Source organism: Ochotona curzoniae, unplaced genomic scaffold (genome assembly GCF_017591425.1).
Source record: "Ochotona curzoniae isolate NIBS_2020 unplaced genomic scaffold, NIBS_Ocur_1.0 patch60, whole genome shotgun sequence".
In the NCBI taxonomy this organism is placed as follows: domain Eukaryota; kingdom Metazoa; phylum Chordata; class Mammalia; order Lagomorpha; family Ochotonidae; genus Ochotona; species Ochotona curzoniae.
The window spans coordinates 524,816-546,170 of record NW_024467040.1 but is presented as its reverse complement, the minus strand read 5'-3'; the positions used below and the strand labels follow the sequence as shown (position 1 = coordinate 546,170).

At 44.4% G+C, this 21,355-nt stretch overlaps 1 protein-coding gene and 1 pseudogene across 2 annotated transcripts in view; both read left to right on the top strand.

Moving 5' to 3' along the window:
• The first annotated feature begins 1,949 nt into the window (after nt 1-1,949).
• Nucleotides 1,950-21,355, top strand: part of LOC121168132 (pleckstrin homology domain-containing family A member 3) — a 32,670-nt gene continuing 13,264 nt past the window's right edge. The window contains exons 1-4 of one of the 2 annotated variants that reach the window (XM_040997932.1): nt 1,953-2,342; nt 8,164-8,280; nt 16,274-16,429; nt 20,756-20,892. In XM_040997932.1, the coding sequence (XP_040853866.1) occupies nt 2,303-2,342; nt 8,164-8,280; nt 16,274-16,429; nt 20,756-20,892 (450 nt within the window). In that variant the 5' untranslated portion in view covers nt 1,953-2,302. Of the gene's footprint in view, nt 2,343-8,163; nt 8,281-16,273; nt 16,430-20,755; nt 20,893-21,355 lie in introns of both variants that reach the window. The other variant, XM_040997933.1, reaches the window with a different exon arrangement.
• On the top strand, nt 12,049-15,422 carry LOC121168127 (annotated as a pseudogene).

Sequence of the window (21,355 nt, the reverse complement as noted above, 5' to 3'; positions counted from 1 at the left end):
CGGCCACGCGCCCCCGCCCCGCTCCTCCAACCGCCTGCACTGCGGTTCCCGGGTGGGGCCTTCGTCCGCCGGCTGTGGTGGCGACGGCTGGTTGTCTGTCAGGCGTGTCCTCGCTGAATCGCACAGCTGGTTCTTCAGGGCCTGGTGGTAACGATGTCATTCCCTATAATAAAACTGAAACGAAAACGAAAACGCCTGGACTGAGAGGTAGTACTTCTGGCCTCGAAGTGCTTCTAAGGCCAGTAAGAAGCGAGCAGAGAGGGGGCATTCTGGAGACCCTTTAATAGACATGCAGGAGGCCTGCTTGCCGCCGCCATGGCGTCTCTACAGAACCTGCCAGCTCCCAGCATTAGCCCCTGGGAAGGCAGTGAGTGACTGGCTGGAATTTCTGGCTTGGGTCTGGCCCAAACCTAGAGCTTGCAGCCATTTGGGGAGTGGACTAGCGGATGGAACAGTGCTGTCTCTCAGCCTTTCAAATACATGTTAAAAATAGATGTGGCTTTGTGCATGTTTTTGGTGTGTTCTTGAAGCTCTTTTTTGGGGTTTTCAGTTCTGCACTCTGGAGTTCCAGGCTGAGTCACACACCTGAAGCAGCCAGTTCAGGGGTTTCTGAGAGCCACCTGCAGGGTTCTGGACGTGCTGCTGGCTTGCGCTTCTCCCCCCATTACCGGGGTCCGCGATTTGCGTACCACCAGTAGTGGCAAACGCTCTGTTTTCTTGGTAATTCTGAAGATCTAAATTTGTCCACATTAGATGAGGACAGGAGAACAGTGGAGTGTTGTACCAAATTAAAATTATTTGAAAGGACAAAGGAACAGTTTCCATGTGCTAATTCAATACCAAATTCCCGCTGTAGCCAGAGCTAGTTGTCCCAGGCCTGAGCCAGTAAGTCCATCGGGGTCTTCTATGTGTGTGGCAGCGACCCAAGCACGCATCCCCTACCCGTTCCTAGGGAAGCTGGACTCAGAACAACCGGAACTGTAACCCAGCCACTACAAGAGTGGGATGCTGGTGTGCCAAGCTGTGTCTCAGCCCTGCACCAAACGCAGGCAAGCAGTGTTACCGGCAATAATTGGCAGCAGGGATTGGGCCATATCTGTGTCAAAACCCCACATTCATTTACTAAAAACCTTTCACAACTGAAACGTGGAATTTTACAGTGAACACCCTTAGCTACCATGAACATTTTATCATGAGCATTGAACTCTGTTCGGTTTATTACATGCTCATCTACCCACGCTGCGTCAGTTTATTTGTGAGCATCCAAGCTTGAGGGGAAGCAAAAAGCTTTCCTGTTAGCCTGGGTTAGATTCTGGGAAGGAAGGTGTTATTCCACCTCAGTGAATCTAAGTAAAAACCACAGCACAGGGCCTGCTGTTATGTGCTTTGCTTAATGTTTGTAAAATTCTGTAAATCTGTCAATTACATGATGACCTCGTCCAAGCAGGATTAAAAAGATCTCAAAATCCAAAGCACAAAAAAGCTAGGGATGAGTTTTCCTTCTTTTGAGGGCAAAACACCTACTAATTTTCTTGTATCAAACAAAACCGTGGCCACCCAAGATAAACAACCTGCGTCATAACAGTTCCCGGGGGCCTCCTGTTGGACCCCATCGGCAGCGTCTGTGAGGAGAAATTGAAAAGTGTTTTATTTAGAATAATTACCCAAAGGACCCGAGGCTTAAGTGACCGGAGGGTCGGGGAGACCCAAGTCCTCGCCTCCCAGGACGGGCGCGCAGGCCCGGTCTGTGGGGAGGGTCCTGGCCTGGAGCTGGGCGGCCGCCAGCGGCGGGGAGGACGAGGAAGGAGGCCGAGGGACGAGGCCGAGGGAAGCCGCCCTCCCCGCGCAGCCTCGGGCCCTGCAGCCGGGCCGCAGGCCGCGCCCGCCCCTCCAACCCCGCCGCCGGGGTGGGGTTTCCCGGGACGAGCCGGCCCCTTTCATCCAGGAAGTGAAAGCGACGTCGGGGTCAATGAAAACAAACGGGGAGCCCGGGGGAAAGGAAACACCGGGGCGCGGAAGTGCGAGCGGGAGGCCGGCTGCGGTCGGCTTGCTGTCGTTGTGGCGGTCGCGGCCGCCGAGGCCGGGCCCCGGGATGTGTGAGCCCGCGCGTCGCGGGCCCCGAGCTCCACACGGCGCTCGCCGTCCTGGCCTCTAAGAGCTGCCACGTCCCCGCGGCGCGTCCGCGCGCGGGCTGAGGGCGGCTGGGGAGGGGTCCCGGGAGGGGCTGCCCCGGGCTGCGCGCCGACCCCGTCCTCGCGGCCGGCGCCGGGCCAGGAGGATGCGCGGTGCCGGGCTCTGAAGCATGGAGGGGGTTCTGTACAAGTGGACCAACTATCTCACAGGTACCGGGGGCCCACGGGGTGCTCGTGGGGTCTGGGGCGGCGGGGAAGCTTGGGCGGGCTTAGAGCCGGGAGGTTGGGAAGAAGGCAGATCCCGGGCTCGCGTTCGGTACCGGTTCGAGGTACCGGTTCGACACAGTTCCATGGCAGAGCCCCTCTCTGTCCCCTAGAGGGGCCTGTCTGGCCTCGGCGGGAGAGTTGGAGACGGCGCACCTTCTGAGGGTGGCAAGCGAGCTCAACTCTTTTTGCCTGTGTAATAATACTTCCGTTGACCTCCCGACGCCTTCGCTACGGTTCACGGACACCCTGCCCGTGTGGCTGCCATCTCCGCCTTATTCACACTTTATTGTTAATGACTGTGTTGTGGGGATACTGGATTGGAGTGGACCCTTTTCCGTTCACAATTCAAGACTTTTTTTTCAGTTCAGTAAGGAACTGAATTTCCTTAACGGCACTGTTTTCTCTTTGAAGTTCACTTGTTGAAGCTGTGTGAGGGTAGCCAGCGTGGTTTTCACATCCGTTCTTGGGACTGCTATACTCGCTTAGGTTTGGTTTTTTAGCGAGAAGCACTGTTTGGGAATTCAGGAAAGTGAGAGATTGTGGGAGATGGTGCAGCAGGCGCAAGTGGGGCAGGCAGCGATCGTCATTCATAGAGTTGGAAGGAAGAACTCCAAGGAGTTAGATGTTTGTGTAGAATTGATGGAGTAGCGTGGAGGTGTCCCATTCTAGGGCAGTGAATGCCTAGAATATTGAAAAAATAGTAATACTTTATATGTGAGTCCAGTGTCTGCTATCGACCAACGATGGAGGCAAGTTACTTGTTTTCTCAAGATCTCCCTGTTAAGACCCAGGTAATTATTTAGTTTATGCTGGAGGTAATTTCCTCCTCCTGGGTTTTGTTATCTCCCGAATTAGAGGAAAGGAGTAGATTTAAAATAAATTGAATAGTAAGCAGGTTTCCTGGTTGAGCAGCTGTTCACTTGCTATGTCATAATATTGGACCTTTCAGTATTGTACAGTCTACTGTTTCCATCTGATCTTGTGCAGAGTGTACATAGCACATGGTGTTTAAGTGCTGCATTGAAGATGGCCCTGCTTTTTGGTTAATTGAAACTACAAGCCAAATTTATGGCAGTAAATGCCATATTTATTATGCACCAGTGTTTTTTTTTTGCTTGGACAGAATCTTACTTCCATAATGATGTGATTAAACAGGAAAAATAAAGGGACCTTTTTTTTCTTCCATTTTATTTGGAGCACACAGAGTCAACATGAGCACCTGCATGTACTATCTTTAATTTATTGGTTAGTGCCCTAAGAACTTGCCAACAGCTAGCTAGTCTGGGCCAGGCCAAAGCCAGGAACCGTGAACTCACTCCCAGTCCTCCCACATGCAGGGACAGGACCCAGCTGCTTCAGCCATCACGCACTGCCTCACAGGTGTGTATTAGCTGAATCTGAAGCAAAATTGTCCTCAACTGAATCAGGCACTGTAGTGTGGAATGTGGACAGCTCCTGTTGCAACTGAAACCTGGAGCTAAGTGCTCGCCCCCAGGCTAATAACTTCCGCTAAGCATTTTCCCTTGGTGGTTGTGAAAAGCATTTGTACTGCCTGGTTGAGGTATTCTCTCTCTTTTAAAGATTTATTTTATTTTTGTTGGAAAGTCAGATTTACAGGGAGGAGAGACAAAGATTTCCCATCCACTAGTTCACTCCCCAAGCGGTTGCAATGGCTGGAGCTTAGCTGATCCGGAGCCAGGAGCTTCTTCCGGGCCTCCCATGCAGGTGCAAGGTCCAAAGTCTTTGGGCCATCCTCCATTGCTTTTCCAGCCCACAAGCAGGGACTGGATGGGAAGTGGAGCAGCCAGGACATGAACCCTGTGTTCATATGGGGGATCTTGGTGGATGCAAGGCAAAATCAAGCCACTAGGCTATTGTGCTGGGCCCTGAGGTATTCTCTGAAGACTAGTTCCAGTGTTCTCAATTGCACACATGCCTAAACTCAGTGTTTGCCAGGGGAGTCAATTATGCATACCTCTGAACAGTTGGCTATTACTGAGATGGGTTGTCATTTAAGACTTGAGATAAAATGTGGTCTCGGTAGTTATTCTCTCATTGGTTGAGGTTGTAATACAAGCTGGTTGAGCTTACAAAACCATAGGTGCTTTAGTCTTTAGTCTTTGTAGAATATTTAGTTGATCTCTAATATGCAGTGTTGAAACTTGGTGAAATCTGTTGTTTGAAAGAATTGCTTTTAAAAATTTGAAATGACTCCATGGCATGCTGTTCAGTAACTTTAGTTCATCTTAGGTCAGAAGGATGAGTAGCTAGCTGTTCATACTAACTGATCTTTAAGGCATCTTCCAGGGTAATTATTGTGTTGTCTGAGAATCCTTGTACGGAATAAGGAATTCACTCAACCTTTGGTATTGGGAAAAAAGGGAGCAATCTCTAAATCTTTTCCACAGGCACAATTCCATGTTATGTCAATGAGATAATTAATTAGATTATTTGTGAAACATTTCTTCACGCAAGTGGAGATAGTACAGGTGATCATGCTAATATATTCAATCACGTTCACCTTCACATTGTTACAGATGTAAGTGAACCATTATCATCAGTGTTTGAAAGCAATATTGAGTTGAAGTAACACAGGCTTACTGAATCGTAATTGGTCTTTTAGGCACGTTAGGCCTGGGGTTGGGGGAGTATGTTTTCTCTATATCTTGCTTCCAGTTTTTTTGCCAGGCTGAATTAGGCTTTGGGAAGGTAATGCTTTCATGCTTGGTTGTGCAGGCTGAGTACAGTACATTCTCATGGTTTAACTGTATATATTCTCATACAATGAGACTAGCATGCAGTACTTCATTTTTCTGATATTCAGTCATTTATTCATTTACTTATTCATTCACTTGAGAAACACATGTATTTTATTTTTGATGTTAGTTGACAAGAATGCACACCCATGAGAGCTACTGAGTAGAGTGGGGAGGGTTGAGGTTTGGGGGAAATACTTTTTAAAAATTTATGGGCCTGATGCGGTGGCCTAGCAGCTAAAGTCCTTACCTTGCATGCTCCAGGATCCCATATGGGTGCTGGTTCTAATCCCGGCAGCCCTGCTTCCCATCCAGCTCCCTGCTTGTGGCCTGAGAAAGCAGTTGAGGACGGCCCAAAGCCTTGCAACCCTGTACCCATGGGACCCTGAACCCACATGGGAGACCTGGAGGAAGTTCCTGGCTCCTGGTGTTGGATCAGCATAACACTGGCTGTTGCAGTCACTTGGGGAGTGAATCATCAGTCGGAAGATCTTCCTCTCTGTCTCTCCTCTTCTCTGTATATATCTGCCTTTCCAATAAAAATAAATAAATCTTATTTACTTATTTCAATCTTACTTACTAACTTATTACTTACAATCTTTCTTACTTACTTATTTACTTACTTCAATCTTATTTTCTTATTTTTATTGGAAAGGCAGATATATACAGAGAGAGAGAGGGAGAGAGAAAGAGTACTTCATCTGTTGGTTCACTCCCTGAGGACTGCAATGGCTGCTGGAGCTGGACCTATCTGAAGCCAAATACCAGGAGCTTCTTTAGCAGCCCCCCTATGGGTGTAGGAACCCAAGGTTTTGGGCCCATCCTGCACTGCTCTCCTAGGCCATAAGGTGGGAGGTGGAGCCAGTGGGACACAAACTGGTGCCCATCTGAGATACTGGTACTTGGAAGTGGAGGATTAGCCTATTGAGCCATCACTCCAGCTCTAGGAAATCCATTTCTTAAGCACCTGTTGTATGCCAGGCACATTTCTAGTTGGTTTTGAAGTTGTTGGGATTAACAAGTTAAAGTCCAAGGGTTGAAAGAACTTAGTTTCTCATTGGCTTGGTCTTATCAGAGACTGTAGTGTTTCATGTAAATTAGATGTGCCTAGCATCTGAAACCTGCTTATTTTTAAGGACATACATCTTTCTGAATTGTTCTATGGTAGTCTCTGCTTTGGTTAATTAGAAATACAGAGTAAAACTGAACTTTTTTTTCTACGACTCAGCATTGTCAGTTCAAAAGTGACACAAAGTGTTTAGGGGAGGTAAGTTCTAGATTTCTCTGTGTCCAGGTGTAAGAATGATCCATTCATCTGCTTCTTCTGAAACTATTTGGTCCTGGAAAAACTAACTTGATTAATTATTAGTCAGGGTCTGGTTAAATTGACCATGATTTGAACACTCAGCAACTTGAAAGGTGGTCATTTTAATCTTAATACTTGTGCTGAATTGTGACTTTGATAGTTACAGAAAGAACAAGGATGGTCACCGTGTTGTTAATCAGTGAACTATTATAAACTGGGACCATGCTTGGTAAGATTGCAGGCAACACAAAGTTTGTCTTGCAAGATGGGCGGAAGTTGGTACAAGCATCCTTTTGTTGCCAGCTTTACCTTAGAAAGCCAAGTCTGTGGACAGGTTTGTATTCTAGTTGCTGAAGGAATATCATTAAAGGAAGGATCACAGGCTGTAGCATTCTGACCTAGCTATGCAACAGCAGAAGAGATGAGATGGGGGAGCTGTGTTCTCACCACAGGATTTGTGTAGAAGACTAGAGCTCATTGAACTCTCGCTGTGTGCAAGAGAACTTGTAAGAATTGCCTTTAGAACTCTACAGATAAGGGTACTTTCAAAAGTTCATGGAAATGGAGGAAAGGTGAAGTGTGTGTGTGTGTGTTTTTTTATTGGTACAGTGTTAATTCATGTAGTTTTCTAAACTTTTTTTTGAAATTTTTTGAAAAACTTGAATGAAACTTAAATGAATTTTGTGTTGAACCTTGCATGTTATGTTATCCCTTCGACACCTCATTGTGTATATACACATATTCTAGAATCAGAAGACTCCAGGACACTTCTGGATCCAGGCATTGCAGAAAAGAAATACTCAGTCTACACTGTAGTCTCTGTTCCCTTAAGAAAAAAAAAAAAAAGGCAGTTACAGGGCTGAAATGAAAAGTAGGTTTTGTGTTTTGCTAATGAGAAAGTTGTGATCCTGGATAAAGGTATTAACTCCCCATGTTTGTTCTGATCAAAGTTTCTGATGAAGTAGCAAGATTATTTTGGATAAGACTTGTTCGTTAAAAATGGCATTGACATATTGTTATTTGAGAGTCAAGAAATAGAATATATGGCAGGATTTTTTTTTTTTTAAATATTTGTTTGAGGGCCCCGCACAATAGCCTAGTGGCTAAATCCTCACTTTGCATACCTGGGATCCCATATGTTCCAGTTCCTGTCCCCGTGGCCCAGCTTCCCATCCAGCTCCCTGCTTGTGGCCTAGAAAGCAGTTGAGGACGGCCCAAAGCCTTGGGACCCTGCACCCGCATGGGAGACCCGGAAGAGGCTCCTGGTTCCTGGCTTTGGTAAGGCTCAGTTCTGGCCACTGTGACTACTTAGGGAGTGAACCAGTGGACAGAAGATCTTTCTGTATCTCCTTCTCTTTGCATATCTGCCTTTCCAATAAAATAAATAAATCTTAAAAAAAATATTTGAGAGGCAGAGTCAGAGTAGTAGTGAAAGAGACAGGATGAGAATGAATATCTTCCGTCTGCTGGTTCACTTCCCAAATAGCTGCAACAGCTGGGGCTGCGTCAGGATAAAGCCAGGAGCCAGGAATACCAGTATGGGCTCCCAGGAAGTTGGATCTGATGCTGGGCAGCCAGGACTCAAACCACTGCAGTAGAGGATGCTTAACCTACTGTGCCACAACACCAGACCTGTGTGGGAGGTTTCCTATGTGATAAAAGTAATTTCTCATCATCTTTGTGTTATTGCTACCCTCTGTAGGTTGGCAGCCTCGTTGGTTTGTCTTAGATAATGGAATCCTATCCTACTATGATTCACAAGATGATGTTTGCAAAGGAAGCAAAGGAAGTATAAAGATGGCAGTTTGTGAAATTAAAGGTAAGTGAGTGTGTAGAGTTAGAAAACTTGAAGTTAGGTAGTGGAAGTCCTTCAGCGTGCACCACAGAAGAGGGAAAAAAAGCATTGCTAAGCACAATATTTATTTCCTTAGCGTTAAAGAGTGACATTTGACATTGGTAAGCACAGTTTTTGGAAATTCTCCCTTGTATATATGTACCTTGAATTAAAATTCAAAACACGTAAGCTGTTCCTGTATGGACTGGACAGTTCCTTGTGGATGCCACCAGCACCTGTGCTGAGTGTGCGAGCAGCTCTGCGCTCTCCCTGTAGAAGCGTGCAGTGGAAGCTGGGCCGTGCACGTCGGCCCTCCAGGGTCCCCAGGAGCTTTGTAGTCAGAGTCAGAAACTGCTCTTTTTCCTGAGTTCGGGATAACCTTTTCTAGATGATAGGGATCATTTAATTTTTCTCCAAAAGGAGGGAAATAAAACAATAATAAAAATAAGATTTTTAAATAAAAATCACAGTTGTGTGATTTTTGTTTAAAGAAGGTTTTGTGAACCGTTCATTTCTGTATGCTGTTGGAGTGTGTAGGGTATGGTGTATGTAGGTAGAATGAAATCAGGCAAAATAGTAATGAAAAATGTTGAATTATTCAGAGACAGTTGAAAGAAAAACTGGAGCAAATAAAGGAATCCATGTTAAGCCCCCTCCAAGTCTTTTTTCTTCTCTGTAACTTGAATACTCATTCACCACACAGGGTAGTTCTAGACGTTGTGAGCTCTTGCTTGTAGCTGCTAAATGCTTCAGTTATCTTACTGTCACACACATTTTAAACATTAGATTAAATCAAACCAGCAATTGATGCAGTGTGTTGTTGTTGTTGTTGTTGTTTTTTCCAGGACTGAAATACTACTTTTATGTGATTCTATGGCAGCCCTTACTAAGATTTAGCCATGGAGACAGAAGAGAATTTTTTAAAAAAGATTTATTTATTTGAAAGGCAGGGTTATAGAGAGAGGAAGCGGTGTATGTGTAGAGAGATCTTCCATCTGCTGCTTCCCTCCCCAAATGGCTGCAATGAAGCCAGGAGCTAAGCTTCATCTTGATCGGAAGTGGAGCAGCCAGGACGGGCACGAATGAACTGGCTTCCATATGGGATGCAAGATCAGCAGGCAGAGGCTTAGCTTACTATGCCAGTTCGCTGGCCCCTGTTTATTTTATGAGAGTATAACTTATACCAGAGAGCACAAATCTTTTAATTTTTAAGAGATTCCTTTATTTACTTGAAAGGTAGAATAACAGAGAGAGATGGGGACCAGATAGAGGTCTTTAATCTGCTAGTTCACTGCCCAAATGCTTGTAGCAGCCAGTGCTGAAGCAAGCCAAAGCCAAGGGCAGGGACCTCCAGCCAGGTCTCCCAGGTGAGTGGCAGGAACACATGTAAGCTGCCTCACAGGCACATGAGCATGAAGCTGGGTTGGAAGCTCAGGAACTGGGGCTCCAATCTCCCTGATACTAAGCAGCAGCTTAATTAGCCCACGGCATCAAAGCATGCATCTGGGCAGAAATATGAAATACTGCTCAGCTTGAAGAATGTTTACAAAATGCAGACACCCGAGTCAGCACTCCCCAGATCAGCAATTAGAATATCTGAAGGAATTAGAATATTTGAAGATTTGAAGAATCTTTGAAGGATTTTCCTTCAGGTCTCCTGGACCTCTGTTCCCCTAAAAATCACTCATCTTATTTTTATCAGCACAGATAGATGTCTGCTTCTGGGCATTTTATACATGCAACAGTATTTCCTTTGTGAGTGGTTTATTTTACTCAGCATGTATTTGTGAAATTCATCCATATTGTTCTTTATAACAGTAGTTCAATCTTTCTTACTGTCGTGTTGTATACCATTGTATGACCATCCTTCAATTTGGCATCTATTTTGGATTGTTTCCACTTGGAGAGCTGCAAGATCCTTCTTTTTAATTTTGAAAAAAAATTTGTCATTAAAAAATACTGTCATTCAATACACGTTACCTTATCACCTTAATGGTGAGTGTATAGTGTTCAGCAGTGTTAAGAACATTCTCTTATTAAATATAGGTGAGGGTTTCTAGGCTATGTGCAGATTTCTAGATGCATATATTCGCAACTAGAGTGGGATTTTTTTTTTCACAAATAATGCCACATTTTTTTTTCCTGAAGTGGTTCTGTCGATTTATTCTTTAGCATGCAGAGTATGGGAGTTCCAGTTGCTCTGCATTCTTGCCAATACCTACCAACTGTTAACATTTTGAGTCCTCATGATGTGTTTAGCAGTAACTGATAGTGGTTCTAGCTTGTTTTTCTTTCACAATTAGTTAGATTTTGAAGTTACATTTCAAGTCTTTGGCTCGTTTTCTAAACTTAGCTGTCTTTCATGCTGATTGTAAGAGTTCTTTGTATAGGGCCCGGCGGCGTGGCCTAGCGGCTAAAGTCCTCGCCTTAAATGTGCCGGGATCCCATATGGGTGCTGGTTCTAATCCCGGCGGCCCCACGGGCGAAAGATCTTCCTCTCTGTCTCTCTTCCTCTCTGCCTTGTAATAAAAATGAATAAATCTTTTTTTAAAAAAAGAGTTCTTTGTATAGTTTGGATGAATCTTTGGAAAAAGCTTCACTCCATGCAATATATGATCATCCTGTTAATGATAGCTTTTGGTGGACAGAATTTCTTCAGTGAAGTCCAATTTGTTGATTTTTAAAAGATATATTTTTTAAAAGATTTATTTTTATTATTTAATTATTGGAAAGGCAGATATGCAGAGAGGAGAGACAGAGAGGAAGATCTTCTGTCCAATGATTCACTCCCCAAGTGAGCGCAACGGCCAATGCTATGCCAGTCCGAAGCCAGGAGCCTCTTCCGGGTCTTCCACATGGGTGCAGGTTCCCAAAGCTTTGGGCTGTCCTCGACTGCTTTCCCGGGCCACAGGCAGGGAGCTGGAAGGGAAGACGGGCTGCCGGGATAGAACAAGTGCCCATATGGGATCCCGGGCGTGCAAGGTGAGGACCACTGTGCCACGGCGCTGGGCCCAGAGACAGAGGAATAGCTCCCTTCCACTGAGTCACCTCCCAAATGGCTGCAACGACTGGAGCTGAGCCAATCCGAATCCAGGAGCCAGGAGCTTCTTCCAGATCTCCCACACGGGTGCAGGGTTCCAAGGCTTTGGGCCGTCCTCGACTGTTTTCCCAGGCCACAAGCAGGGAGGTGGTTGGGAAGTGGAACAGTCAGGATTAGAACTGGTACCCATATGTGATCCTGACATGTGTAAGGCAAGGACTTTAACCACTAGGCTATTGTGCCAGGCCCTTGTGGATTTTTAAAATCAGAACTTTTTATGGCCCACTTGATATCTTTTGCTTTACCTTCTTGAAGGGTAATGTTATTCCTTTTTAATTTAAGTCTGTATTTACCAATGATTGATTAAATCCTATATTTATGCATGGTTTCAGTAATATTGGTGGGTGGAGGTGAATATTTAGCCTAGCAGTTAAGAACACTCATATGCCATATGGTATGTCTGGATTTGAGTCACCATTCCTGACCCCAGCTTCTTGCTAATGAAGTTGCTGGGATACAGCAGCCATGACTGGAGTATTTGTGTCCTTGCCACCTGTGTGGGAAAGCTGAATTGAATTCCCAGCTTAGGAGTCTGACTTGGCCCAGCCCTGACCATTGTGGGCATTTGGGGAGTGAAACAGTCAGGATTAGAATGTGGTACCCATATGTGATCCTGACATCTTTAAGGCAAGGCAACTTCCTGCTACTGCACTATGATGCAAGTGATTGTGTAGGTATGGCCTTCTTTTTTTATTTTTTAATTTTATGATGCAGTTCCTTAGGCCCTGGGCTTTCCAATGCTGGGGGAGGGAACCTGGGAGTTGGCAAGGGAAGTCCCAGGATATTTCTTTTTTTGAATTTATTACCCCATCTGAAGTATGGTTGGAATTGTTAAAAGGCAATGTCATTTTCAAAATTTAATTTAATTTTATTTTTACTTCTCTTTAAATTATTATCATCATTCTGTGATACAGTTCCATAGGCCCTGGGATTTCCCCTGCCCCCTCCCCAAATCCCTCTCCCCCGACCGAACTCCCTCATATTATTACTGTAGCAAAGCTCCTCACAAACAGTCACATGTCCATCATTGCGGGCGTGGACAATGGCAGAGAGTCTAGCATCCTACTGTCAAGATACAGCTAATAGTTTCATTAGCAGTCCAGCAGTTGCAAGAACATCTGGCATGATAGTCTCTATTGCATAGTCACCACACATGATGTGGATCTTTTTTATGGACTCCTTACTGTATTCGTTGTGCCTTTTTTTCCATCTTTGTTCCAGTATGATACTTCTCTTTATGCTTTTAGAAGGTTTTATTTATTTGAGTGATAGACTGACAGAAAGAAGAGGGAGGCAGGGGACTTGATCTTGCATTTAGTAGTTTATTCCTCATATCCGGAGGAGCCAGGGCTGGGCCAGCCTGAAGGTATGAGCCGGGAACTCTATCTGGGTCTCCCATGCGTCGGACAGTAACCCAAGTACCTGAATGTTTGAGTCCAATTGTCCACTGCCTTCCATTGGCATTGGCAAAAAAACTGAATGGGAGGCATAAGTGGTACTCTTATCTCAGTCACTTTGACATGGGAATGAGTGGCTTAACTCACCGCACCACAACCCATACTATTTATCTTTACCCTGCCTGTATTTGATAGCCCAGGTCTTTGTTCTGTTTCTGAATTGTCAGAGCTGTTGTTGGTCATTTGTATTTCCTTATACTTTTTAGACTCTTGTGGATTTTCAAAAATACCTGTTGATATTTCAGTTGGACTTGCATTGATCTATAGATTGATTTGAGGAGAATCAATACATAGTTAAGTTTACTTCATTTTCAGGTGACAACAGAAGAGGACACTACTATGGATACTTAAATTCCAGTGTTTAGCAATGAGCCATCTTATTTTAGTTCAGTCTGGTAGCAACATCATTAGAAAGTAGATCATTTTTAAAAAATTTAGATATTGGTGCTCTCTCTATTTTTAGCAATTCCCTCTCGATCTTTTTCAACATTTCTTTTTATTCAAAAGGCAGATTCACAGAGAGAAGGAGAAACAGAAAGATCCTCTATCCACTGGTTTACTTCCCAAGTGACGGCAATGGCTGGAGCTGAGCTGATCTCAAGCTAGGTTTTCTGGGTCACTGAAGCTAGACTCTTCTGGATCTCTCATATGGGTGCAGGTCCCCATGCATTGGGCCATATTCCACTGTTTTCCTAAGACAGGAACAGGGAGCTAGATGGGAAGTGGAGCAGCCAGAACATGAACTGGCACCCATATGGGATCTGGTGATTGAAGGGGAAGGATTAGTCAGTTGAGCCATTGAATTGGGCTCCTCATCTGGCCTTCTTTTTCAGGCCATTTCTGTCTTAAATAAGTCCCACTGTGAACAAAATTCTTCATCTTGAAGCCTTTTTATTCTTGGATTGTCTTTTTCATAATTATGCATAAAATCTCTGTGATAAGAAATTCATTTTTCAGGCTTGACTTTTTTTTTTCTCTTTCTTTCTCTGTTTCTCTTTCTTTCTGCATCAGTTTGCTTCCTTGGTTTGATCGTCAGTGCTGTGAAGAGCCATGACTTGAGGGCAGGATGTTGACACAGCAGTTGAGATGCCACTGGCCTTCCCAGATTCTGTATTACTCAGAGTGCTTTGGTTGAGCTTCTGAACTCTAGTGTATTGTGGGAGGCAGTAAGTGATAGCTTAAGTAGTTGGGTCCCTGCTAACCATCTGAAAAACATGGACTGAGTTCCAGGTTTCTGGTTTTGGCATGATCTAGACCGAGCTGCTATTGACAGTTAGGAGTGAACCAACAGCTGGAAGATCTTTTCGTGTCTATCTCTTCTGTTTATCAAATAAGTAAAAGTAATACATGAAATTTTTAACTATATATTAAGCTTGAAGAGTAAAGACCCCTTTCTCTCCTTTTCCATTTTTCCTGTCTACCCATACTACTGTGAGCTAAGTAGCTATGAATCAATGACAATAATAGAATACAGGTTTCTTTTTCTTTTTTTTTTTAAGATTTATTTGTTTTTATTGCAAAGTCACATATACAGAGAGGAGAGGCAGGAAGATGTTCTGTCTGATGATTTATTCCCCAAGTGACCACAATGGCCGGTGCTGTGCCAATCAAAAGCCAGGAGCCAGGAGCTCTTCAGGTCTCCCACACGGGTGCAGGGTCCCAAAGCTTTGGGCTGTCCTTGACTGCTTTCCCAGGCCAAAAGCAGGGAGGTGGATGGGAAGTGGTGCTGCTGGGATTAGAACTGGTGTCCTTATGGTGTTTCAACATGTTCAAGGCGAGGACTTTAGCTGCTTGGCCGCCGCACCGGGCCCAGGTTTCATTTTTTGGAAAAGATTTGTTTTATTTAAGAAGGGGACCAGGTGCTTTAAAATAAAGCAAAATATCTCCTTCCCAGCCACTGGCTGCCAAAAACTCATTAAAGTGGACAATGAACATGAACTTCATACTTTTTATGAGAGGTGTATGGCCACAGAAGCTGTAGCCAACGCTTTGGGTGGAGAGTGGAGGGCTGTGTGGTCCAGAGCAGTGGGGGAAATGACAAACCAGGCTTTCCCACGAAGCTAAGTGTCTTGACTCATAGCCAGGTCACCTGCTGCTAAGTAAGGAGAACTGGAGAAAGAAGATGCAAATCAGTTCGGGGCTGCATTGTCAATTCTGACTTGAGTGATCTTAACTTGGTTATTGTAAAAAAAAAAAAAAAAGGAGAGAAAGATATTCCTGGATTGACTGATATCACAGTTTCTCGTTGCGATGGTCCTGAAAGAGTGAGCAGAGTCCCCATGCATCTCTCCAAAGAAGATGTATATCAGTGTGTTGTAAGAAAGCCCCTAAACACACAAGATAAGCAACCCAAAGACCAAAGCACCCAAGATTCAGCATCTTGTTACCGCGCATGTCCTCCAACAAAGATGCCAGCCTATTGCTCTGAAGAAACTATGTATGAGGAAGAGTTAGGAAGAGACCGAAGAATATGCTCATCCTTAGACCAAGAGAATGAAGGAGGACAAAGAAAATACCAGGAACAGATTGTCAAGAAATGTAGGCTGTCCTCTGTGAGAGAGTCTAGTTGAAAATTAGGTAAAAAAAAATAAGAGAGAGAAAGAGAGATTTTCTGTCTTCTGGTTCTTTCACCAGATGGCTGCAGTGGCTGGAGCCGTGCCAGGCAGAAGCTGGCATCCTGGAGTCTTTGCTAGGTCTCTGTGGACGCAGGGGCCTAAGCACCTGAGCCATCCTCCACACATTCTTAGGCACATCAGAAGGGAGCTTGACGGAACTGGAGCAGCTGGGACTCAAACTGGTGTTCACATGTTTCATTTTACATCAGAGACTTGGGGTTTACTCAACACAATTTTTGTTCAGCTCTCATCAAAGTATCAAGGGTTGTGTATTATAGAGAAAGTGTAGGTAGAGAAAAAGGAAATCTTCAAAATTCATATGCCTTTGAGAGGATTATTAACAACCCCCTAATTCGGGGTTTATCATAGGGCAGTTGTTCGAATGGAAGATGGCCATGATAATCATTTATTGCATTTCTTCTGTATACCAGGCATTATTTCAGGCTTGGGGGATGCCAGAACATAGACTGTGCTTTCAAAGAAGTCAGTCAAAAACGTCTGTGACTCGTGTGACAATGATTGCATGTGTATTTAAGGTGGCTCCAAGAAAGATCTTTAATTTTTTTCTCTTCTTGTTTTGGTTGCTTTCTTCTTTTATTTCCATCTGCTGTCGTTGCTTTGTCCCACTGGATCTGTGTAGGAACGGTGGTTCTGAGAGTGTAACTGGATGTTCTGTTTTGGAGGTGTACTGCTTGCATAGTTGGTCCAAATGTATGAAACACGTGGAACTGTACAAGGGTGATGATTTGAGTTTGTCCAAATTCCATAAGCCTATAACTGTATTTCTCCTTTGTTTATCACTGTAGTCCATTCAGCAGACAACACGAGAATGGAATTGATCATTCCGGGAGAGCAGCATTTCTACATGAAAGCAGTGAATGCAGCTGAAAGGCAGAGGTGGTTGGTTGCTCTTGGGAGCTCCAAAGCCTGTTTGACTGATATAAGGACTAAAAAAGAAAAAGGTAACTGAAAACTTGTGGTAGGAATGTTTTCTTATTCATTTATTTATTTTAAAAATATATTTATCTGAAAGTCAGGGTTGCGGAGAGAGGGAAAGAAATCTTCATTCTATTGGTTCACTTTCCCAGTGACCTTGACGACTGGGTCTGGAACAGGCTAAAGTCAGGAAACTGGAATGTTATCTGGGTCTCCCATATGGGTGGCAGGGGTCCAAGTACTCAACCATCTTTTTTTGCTTTCCGAAGTGCCTTAGCAGTGAACTGGATCAGAAGTGGAGCAGCCAGGACTTAAGTGGGATGCTGGTGTCTCAGGTGGTGGTTCAACCCATTGTGTCACAACATTAGCTCCAGAGAATTTTTCTTAAAAGCTATAAATTGTCCTGTCCACTTTTAGTAGATTAGCCCAAGGAAGTGATCAGAAACAGAAAATTTGTATACAAATCTTAATCATACTACAAAAAATGTATAAACAATGCAAATACAAATTTGGGGTACTGTTTTGTTTATGGAAATTGATGCAAGAGGATTTTAAGTGGTTTATGCAAAAGGAATAGAAAATCAAATTTAAAAGGTAAGACTGTGCATTTGACCCAAGGGTTAAGATGCTGCGCGCGGTGTCCACATCCTGTCTCTGAATGTCTGGGTTTGACTGCCTGCTGCATTGTTGGTTGCACTTCCTCTCTCCAGAGTCCTTGCTGCCTACAAGGGAAACCTGGAGTGAGTTTCTGGCTTTGACTCAACATTGTAGGCATTTACTGAGTGAACCACTTGACGAACCCTCTCTAACTCTTTTTGTTTTGACATCTCTGACTAGTTAATTAAAACCTTGAGACTTTGTTTGGTAATATAGGCTCTGTCAAGTTGAGATACTTTTCAAAAAAATATTTTTTTGAAGATTTATTTTTATTGGGAAGGCAATTCTGCAGGGAGAAGGAGAGCCAGAGAGAAATGTCCTCCATCTGCTGGTTCACTCCCCAAATAGCTGCACTGGCTGGAGCTGGACTGATTCAAAACCAGGAGCCTCCTCTGGGTTTCCCTTGCAGGTGTAGGGTCTGAAGGGCCTGGGCTTTCCTCTGCTGCTTTCCCAGGTCGCAAGCAAGAGCTGGATTGGAACTGAAGCAGCTAGGGCATGAACGGGCACCCACGTTGGATGCCAGCACTTGTAGGCAAAGTACTAGCTCAAATGTGTTTGAGTTTATTGGAAAGATGGAGTAGAGAGTCATACTGACAGAAAAACAGGGAAGTTGTTCACTTTTCCTTTTGCCTAGACTGGCTAGGTGGGGTCTACGGTAGGAGTCAGGAACTTGATCCAGGTCTTACGTGTGGGTGGCAGGAGCCACCAGTACTGTTTTCCAGGGTCTGCATGAGCAGAAAGCTGGAATCGCAGCTAGAGCTGGGAGTTAGCCCAGGTGCTCCAGTGCACGATTTGGGCATCCTAACCAGAAGTTTCTCTGCTGGGCCAAATGCAAGTACTAGTGAGACACTTTCTGTAAGTGATGACGCAGCTGTTGAGTCTCTAAATATCATGGGAATTTAACCATGTCAGTGTAGTTTGGTTTTGTTTGGTTTACATTTTTTTTTAAAAGATTTATTTATTTGTTGGAAAGTCAGATATATAGAGAAGAGGAGAGACAGACAGGAAGATCTTCCATCCGATGATTCACTCCCCAAGTGAGCACAATGGCCGGTACTGCGCCGATCCAAAGCCAGGATCCAGGAACTTCTTCCGGGTATCCCACATGGGTGCAGGGTCCCAAGGCTTTAGGTCATCCTCGACTGCTTTCCCAGGCCACAAGCAGGGAGCTGGATGGGAATCGGAGCTGCTGGGGTTAGAACCAGTGCCCATATGGGATCCTGGTGTATTCAAGGGGAGGACTTTAGCCGCTAGGCCGCCGGGCCCTGGTTTACATTTTTAAACTGAAGCAAAATGAGTGCTTTTTAAAGGTTTTATTTTTTAAGGTGAGGAAACAAAAATAAGAAGGCAGTAAATGAAGCCTGTAAGGTGGATGCCTCTGATTCCCACTAAAGCGCTTGCAGCATTGCCCATGCTTGTGAGAGGAATGAGCCGGAGCGTTCTCAGGGCAGGGGGCTCTGATAGAGCTGCCTGCGAGTTTTTCTGCTAAAACTTTGATTTTTCTGAAAACATTCTTACAACATCCAAATGTTATCTTCTTCGCCCCTTCATGAAGTCAAGCAGCAGAATGCCTCAAGCAGTCCAGAAGTCTGTTACTATGACCTCTGCTTTTGCTTCAGCTGGGCCATTCCCACTTCTTGGTAGCCATAGCTTCGGATTCTGTCTTCAGGATCAGATAAAGCCATAGTTCATCATCTGTTCCAGGCCCTTCTTGATCCTTCTTTAGTTTAAAATTTCTGTTGAACACTGCTTTTTTTTTTTTTTTTTTTTTTGCAGCTGATCTGGGCTCAACAGTTTGGATACCGGTCAAGCAGAAAGAATGCTCCATTGAATGTTTAGTCAGAATTGTGTAAGCGGAACCACATGAGAAGTCTAGGTGCTGGCTGTTGCTTTGACTGCTAATGATTTCCTTTTTAATAGAGCAGGAACAAAAAATTAACTTTTTCCTCAGAAAGGTCTGCACATGCCAGCTTTCTACCTTTTATTATTATCATTATTATTATTGAAAAGTCAGATATACAGAGAGGAAGATCTTTCATATGTTGATTCATTTCCCAAACAGCTGCAATGGCCGGAGCTGTGCCCATCTGAAGCCAGGAGCCCGGAGTCTCTTTCAGGTCTCCCATGCGGGTTCAGGGTCCCAACGCCTTGGGCCATCCTTGACTGCTTTCCCAGGGTACAAGCAGGGAGGTGGGAAGCAGGGCTGCTGGGATTAGAACCGGCTCCCATATGGGATCCTGGCATGTGTAAGGGACCCTACCCCCACATAGGAGACCTGGAGAAGACTTCCAGCTGCTTACTTTGGAGCAGCTGGCTCAGTTCTGGCTGTTGGGCCCACTGTGGGAGTGCATCAGCAGACAGATGATCTTTCTGTCTCTCCTTCTCTCTGTAGATCTGTCTTTCCAATAAAAAATCATTTAAAAAAAGAGCAATGTATTTATTTTTGTTATAGAGGGAAGGAAAGAGGAACACCTTCCATGTGCTGGCTCACTCCCCAAGTGGCCACCACAGTCAGAGCTTAACAGAACCAAAGTCAGGAGCCAGAAGCCCCCTTGGAGTTTCCCACGTGGGTGCAGGGTCTGAGGCTTTGGGCTGTCTTCGACTGCTTTCCCAGCCGACAAACAGGGAACTAGCTGGAAAGTGGAGCAGCTGGGACATGAACCGGCTTCTGTATGGGATCCTGGTGGGTGTAAGGGAAAGATTTTATTCCATGAGCCGTTGAGCTGGGCCCAAGCAGGAATTCAGAATTAGATTCAGTGTTAGTATTCACTGGTTAGCTTAGGGCAGATATATAAAAAGGGTCAGGTTGCCTTTGGGAGTAGAATTTATGGCTGGTAAAATTTACTTTTTGGTATATCCTTTGATATCTTTTGATTTTATCATGGTGCATATTTGTTCAGAAAGATTGAAGAAAAATCAAAAGCAAAGTAAATGATTTAAGGTATTATTGCCATTATTTGCAGATATAATGTGAAAATAATGACAGTGTTTTTATCCTGATAGTAAGAAGGCAGTAGATTCTTTCCTATTTTTGCTATTTTCCAAAATTTTTCACTTAACATCCATTACTTTATAACTAAAATGAACGTGTTAGCAAAGTTAGTGAAAACATGTATATTATTGATATTGACAAAAATGGTGACTTGGATTTTGTATTTTTCATGGAACATGGATAGAATATGGTTGGGGAAAGATAAAGGAATAAATATTCTTAAAAATTGAGAGATTAAAAACAAAAAGTCCATAGACAAGTGAATGGGTGAACAAAATATATGCTTATTCAATAGTATTTAACCATAACAAGAAAGAAGTTGTGACAGATGCTACAGCATGGGTGAACCTTAAAGACCTTATATCAGGATTGGCTTTGTGGCTCGGTGGTTTAACCTGTTGACACCAGCTTCCCATATTGGAGCACTGATTCAAATTCCAGCTGCCCCGTTCTGATCCAGGTGTCTGCTAGTGCATCAGAGAAAATTGTGGAAGGATGGCCCTAGTGTGTGGTGGGCCCCTGCCAACCTGTGGGAGATCCAGTTGGAGTTTAGGCTTCGGCCTGACCCAGGCTCAGCCATTGTCATCATTTGGGGAATAAATGAGTGGATAGTCTCTTTATCTCTCCTCCCCTTCTCTCTGCCAAGTAAGTAAGTAAGTAAAGCTTAAGAAAATATTTTAATTGATTGTACATGTCTTTTTAGAAATAAGTGAAACCAGCGAATCTCTGAAAACCAAAATGTCCGAACTTCGCCTGTACTGTGACCTCCTAATGCAGCAAGTTCATACAATCCAGGAATTTGTTCATCATGATGAGAATCATTCATCTCCCAGCATAGAGGTATGACAAAGAGGGTCCCTTCACATCTGGTTGTGCTTTGCAATGCATTTGGGAGTCCTTAGTCATCCTTTAATGCAACAGAGCAGTGTTTTCACAATGAGTTATTCTCAGCTTTTCTGAGCTTTTCTGGAGCTGTCTGTTCGGAGTCATGCAAGGAGCTGTGTGCTGCTGGAATCAATCTGTAGGATCTTCTATATTGTCCAGCTCCCTGCCTGTTCGAGAACGGCCCAAAGCCTTGGGATGCTGCACCCGCGTGGGAGACCCAAGGAGGCTCCTGGCTTGATCGGCATAGTATCGGCCCGTTGCGCTCACTTGGGGAGTGAATCATCGGACGGAAGATCTTCCTCTCTGTCTCTCCTCTCTGTATATCCGCCTTTCCATCTTTAATAATTGGGAGGTTAGAGTAGGAAAGAAGCCTTCCAGGGCATGCTCCCCAGGCTGAAAGCTTGAATTCAGTGCACGA